Consider the following 5,816-nt stretch of genomic DNA (forward strand, 5'->3'; position numbering starts at 1 on the left):
CACCCTTCTGCGTGCCGTTGAAGAGCCCATCGTTGCTTCAATGAGTCTGCCAGTTAGCAGCTGATTTATAAAGCCAATGAGCGCATCATCAACACCCAGACGCGAGATCGCGCTTACTATTGCACTCGGGAGTATATTGTTAAAGGCCCCTTCAATATCTACAAAAGCAACCATACAAAATTCTTTGAGTTTTATGGATTTTTCTATTCTGTAAGTGAGGGAGTGGAGAGCTGTCTCTGTAGATTTTCCCTTAGTGTAGGCATGCTGTGAGGGGGACCACTGGTTGGGGCTTACAGCACGCCTTACTTCTACGTCTATTATTCTTTCAAGAGCCTTCAACATGAAAGAGGAGAGGCTTATAGGACGGAGTTCATTGGGGTTATGGTGCGTGGTTTTTCCTGCTTTGAGTATGAAAACTACTTTAACCTCCCTCCATTTAATCGGGACATAGTTAAATAAGAAACAATGTCTAAAAATTGCCAAAAGCCGGTTGTGTATTAACTCCCACGAATTCTGGAGCTCAATTGGATGAATACCATCCGGTCCTGGTGATTTGTAGAGTTTAAAACTAAAAATAGCCCATTTGACGATCTGCAGGTTAACCTTAATAGAGTTAACCGGTGAGAGATTAAGGCACTCTGAGGATGCAGTTACCGAAGTAGAAGATCCCGGAAAGTGAGTATCTAGTAGTAATTGTAATGATTCGCTACTATTATTGCACCATGTCCCGTCAGATTTTTTGAGTAACTCTGGGACAGATGGATTTTTGGATAAGATTTTACGCAGTCTAGAGGTTTCAGAATTGCTATTTATTTCTTGACAGTACGATTGCCAAGTGCCTCTCTTGGACCTACGTAAATTTTTCTTATATTCTTGCAGAGAGGTTTTGTAATTCAGCCAATCACTCTCATTATTATATAATTTTGCTCTGTTGAAGAGTCTCCTACACTCCTTTCGTAAAAGACCTAAATGCTTATTCCACCAAGGTGGGTTACATTTCCTACTAGGTTGTGTGAGGGGACAAGCATAACTGAAAGCTTCGTTGAGCACTGAGGTGAGATCTTGGACTTGATTGTCTAGATCAAAAGTGTTCCCATAGGGATCGGAGGAAATGGTTAAAAGCAGCTCACTTAGAGCTGCATTATAATTCGTCCAGTTTGTGTTTTTAACATTTCTAAACGTTTTTTGATTGTAGATGTTCGATTCATCCAAGGTTAAGGTGAATTCTAGAATCATATGGTCTGAGAACGAGTGTTGAGTGGACACTTTCCAGTTCCTGACCGATTCGTGAACCCTAGCAGTAGCAAGAGTGACATCTAACACTTCCTGCCTGTTTTTTGTAATAAAAGTTGGCATATTGCCATCATTGCAGATGAACAGATTGTTACTAAATACAAAATCAAAAAGTAACTCACCTCTTTCATTAGTATTTGAGCTGCCCCAAACCTAATGATGAGCGTTGGCATCGCAACCTATTAGAAGCTCTACCCCGAGTCTCCTGGCGCTGCTTGTTAGCTGTATCAGGACATTCGATGGTAGTGTGGCATGGTCATGTGCCATATATGCAGAAACTGCCCATATTTGGCCCCAGGAGCCCTCGATACTTACTGCGGTTTGGTCACCATCACTATATTGCGAAAGTAAGAGAGCATTAAATTTTTTGTTAACCACTATGCAGGACCTAGGCTTACCCTTATTTACCGCATAAAATAGGTTGTAGTTATTAGCCCTGATTCCGCATACAAGATCCTTATAAATCCATGGTTCTTGTATCAGGACCATATCAGCCTCGTTGTTGCTGAGGCGTTGCAGTAGACTGGCGGATGCAGCCTTGCTATGATGCAGGTTAATTTGCTGTACCCGCATCTTCAGTACGTGTGGATCCATTTTTCTCCACCACAGTGACATCAAGAGCACTATCCTCCTCAGAGTCATTACTCAGGAGTTCCTCTTCATCGAAAAGATAGCGCATGCCTATGCTCTCCTCTGATGTAATTGAGTGAGCTGGCGAAGGAGCAGACACTGAAGTGTCCATGCACACAGGTGAGTCTTCAGATGGAATAACCGGACTCACTTCGGTCATGGAAGCAGGCTTAATATTGCCCACTTCGATAAGGGATCAGCAGTGTGTTGAGAAATTGCCGCTGATTCCCGTACATCAGACGAGGATTGCTCCTCATCTTTTTTGTAAACCCTCATAGTTATGGGGAAAAAACCGTAATTTAATACGCCACCAGATCGCGCCAAAATGGCCAGAGAGGCTTTGTCGATCACAAAACTGACCGACCTAAACTTGCCTTTGGCTTCTTCCGGCTTAGTGACCTTCCACGTGGACGTATTTAGATCAGGGTTTCCCACCCGAATTAGCTCCAGAATCCGCTGAGGGTCGGATGGTTCGACTGGAATCCAGGAACGCGTCCTAGGTCGGCCAGGAATTTGTTCCTTGGCAACGACTTTAAGCTTTGCGCCTGGCCAGACCTCACCAATTCTGGAGATGGCAATGCGAAAGAAATCAACAGAACGCTGATCAACGCAGGCGACTAGTTTCACATGGCCCTGAAACCATCCACCGTCACGACATTTGGGAATTGTACCTGGAAATTCCTTAAGAACTTCGACGTACAAGTCAAGGAGCTTTCGCTCAATTTGATCCCATTTTTCAAGAGTAATAGTGCCATCTGGATCATTTTCATCAATGACCGCCATTATGATGGAGCCCTTCATCGTGTCGCTAAAGGACTTAGTAGTGGTGGCGTTGCCACGAGTTGCGGAGAAAGGAAAGTCGATCCGGGCAGAGATCCGCTATACCCGGACAAGGCTAAGTTACAACCGGAGGGCGCCAGTTATCCGGAGGTCTCCGTTTAGAGACACACTAACTTAGTGCCATTCATCTCATCGGCACGGGTTTTATTGAGTTTTCCTCTCTAGATCCATAGTGTTCTGTTGAGTCAATGAAGTTATCAACTACAAACAGGTTCACCTCGAGAAGGGTGTGATAAAGTACCACGCACCATGGTCTTGGTAAGGCATAGGCTGATGTTTTGCGCATGACCATACCCTGTTCATTGAGAACACAAACCCAATATGCAGTTACTCTTAAAAATATTCACTACGTGGTGACTTAAAAATTATTGCAATTTTACTAGGCTTACAACTTGGAAACACGAAATATTGTTGCTTCATCTGTAAGTGGGATAGCAGAGATATAAAATTGCATTACTTGAAAAAAGATTGGCCACAAAGTAAAGCAGTCGTTCCTGGAACCAAAAGTGTCCTTTTTCAGCCTTTCGTCGATCCTAAAAATATTCTTTTACCACCTCTGCATATAAGATTAGGACTTTTTAAAAATTTTGTTAAAACCATGGTCAAAAATGGTGGTGATTTTACTTATTTGAAACAAAAATTCCCTAAAATAAGTGAGGCAGGCAAAGATGAAAGAAGGTATTTTTATTGGACCACAGATTAGGGAAGTGCTTAAGGATTCGAAATTTCAATTAAGTTCAACAGAAAATAGTGCGTGAAACTCATTCAAAAATGTAGTTGAAAATTTTCTAGGAAATATCATGATTGGAAATTATATCGATCTGGTGGCTAGTCTCATTGAATCATACCATAGAATGGGCTGCAAAATGTATTTAAAACATCACTTCCTTCACTGTCACCTGGACTTTTTTCTACCAAATCTTGGTACCGTTAGTGATGAACACGGTGAGCGTTTTCACCAGGATATTTCACACATGGTAAAACGCTACCAAGGAAATTTCACCAACATGTTAACAGATTACTGCTGGACACTAAAAAGGGACTTGCCAGATTCTCAATATGTAAGAAAATCCTAAGTAAGGACCATTTTTTATATTCACGATTTACTTGCTAAAACCCCCTTGAATTATCTGTTAATCCGGTTGTCTTAAGAAAACTATACGTAATCGAAAAAATCTGAACGCAGATTTGGAATCAGCACGAAAAATACATCTAGGATCACCCAACAACATATCTGGGACAGAAAAAAAAATATATTTTGTTGACCTGTGTAAATGAGTATCAAAAATGTAGAAGTATATTACTTAATATTATACTATTTTTTATGGATGAATCGAAACTCTTCTAAATATAAAAACAAATATAACAATACTTTATACAAACTATTATAGTAATAAATGTAATTACTTACTTATCACCGTTGGTCAATTAAAAAATTTTTTTTCATTGCTTATTTCAAAAAGAAATTTTTTCTTAAAAGGGTAAGGGTGTAGTGTCATATTAACCTTGACCACACACAATGTACTGTGTGCGGTAATTAGCATGACACATTTACCCAAAACACTTAAGTTTCCGCCTATGTGTAATTTATGATATAAAAACCCAAAAGGCCATTTTTAAATATTTTACGAGTTAAGTAGTTTGACTCGCCTTTGTGTCATTTCTTTATGACAAATATTCTGTCGCATAATTTATTACTTCAATATGCGCTTAGCTATTTGGATTTCCATATTTGGAATACATGGAAGTAAACTATGTTTTCCGCATGCAATCCAAATGCAATATGATCGCTCTGCAATACTTCTATTTAAAATGAGTGTCATTGAAATACATTGCAATTAACCAATGGAATGAGTAAGTAAAAATTAAAATTATGTATTATCTTAACCAATAGAAATTAAGTAAATAAAATATATGTTAGTAAATAAGAAACCGAAACGTCTTGGTTCGAGGTAGTTAAAGAAGAGTTAGTTTTAGATCTGTCGTCAAAATAGAGACTTCGTAATATCGAGAAATCGATATTTTAATTTTATATAAAATTTATGGTAAAAGATACCTTTACAGTAAATCCACACGCCTTCTAACAGTGTTGATGACTCGTCATCCATTCCTCCATCAGCTATGGCCAAATGGAAATCTGGATAACTAGTTAAATTACCCTACGTCAGCATAAGCCATGCAGAAGGTAATTCAACCAACATCGCAGTTCACTCATTCACATGGTGATCGTCAACAATGACCAAACGAACCAACATGTGCCTAGACCAACTAGTCTGAGCACCCACTGAGGTCCCTAACAAAATAGTTACATATTGTAGTTTACAAAAAAAAGATGCCCAAAATAATTGGGTTTACATAAAGAAATTAATTAAGTAAAAAATATGAAATTTACAGGGTCATTAATCTATCCAAAAATTAATTTAATCTAACAACATGTTTTAAAGAAACTCGTTATATATTAGGTATACTCGTTATGTACTATTTACTAGTGTTAGAACAGTCACTTACGCCCAAACTGTAAAAGGGCCCATTCAAAGTACTGACTCACAAGGCAACAACGCGTTGTCAATTATCTTAACAAAACTTAATCTACAAGAAGAGGTCTTTAAAACCCTCGAACAACGTCTAAGCGTGCAACAGCACAATATGCAGTTTTTAGATTATGACTAATCGTTTGAAACTATTCTTATGGAATGTGAATGGATTAACAAAACATAAAAATGAACTCGAAGTCGTATTAAATAGCGAAAACATTGATATCGGTTTAATCGCTGAAACTCATTTTACTAAGCAATCGCATATAACGTTTAAAAACTATACTCTATATCATACCATACATCCCGATAATTGCGCTAGGGGTGGCAGCCATGTCATAATTAGAAACTCGATAAAACATCATTTACTAGAACAATATAGCACAATTGAATTTCAAGCTACTTCTGTTTCCGTGGAAACCTTTAATCAGCCGCTGGTCGTAACTGCATTATATAGTCCTCCCAGGCATCAGTTGAAGTGCGCAGACTACTTATCTCTTTTTAACCGGTTTCAAGGCC

The 5,816-nt window shown here is 38.8% G+C and overlaps 1 protein-coding gene across 1 annotated transcript; it reads right to left on the minus strand.

The window, feature by feature from the left end:
• Nucleotides 1–2,079: 2,079 nt before the first annotated feature.
• On the minus strand, nucleotides 2,080–2,706 carry LOC119663162. Its single transcript, XM_038072827.1, has one exon. The coding sequence runs from the start codon at nucleotides 2,704–2,706 to the stop codon at nucleotides 2,080–2,082; it is 627 nt and encodes a 208-aa protein (XP_037928755.1).
• Nucleotides 2,707–5,816: the final 3,110 nt, after the last annotated feature.

This window comes from Teleopsis dalmanni, unplaced genomic scaffold (genome assembly GCF_002237135.1).
Source record: "Teleopsis dalmanni isolate 2A unplaced genomic scaffold, ASM223713v2 unscaffolded_contig_0177, whole genome shotgun sequence".
NCBI lineage: Eukaryota > Metazoa > Arthropoda > Insecta > Diptera > Diopsidae > Teleopsis > Teleopsis dalmanni.

What these genes read in the sequence shown, in the direction of transcription:
- LOC119663162 (XM_038072827.1), bottom strand. Translation starts at nt 2,706, where the DNA reads ATGGCGGTCATTGATGAAAATGATCCAGATGGCACTATTACTCTTGAA.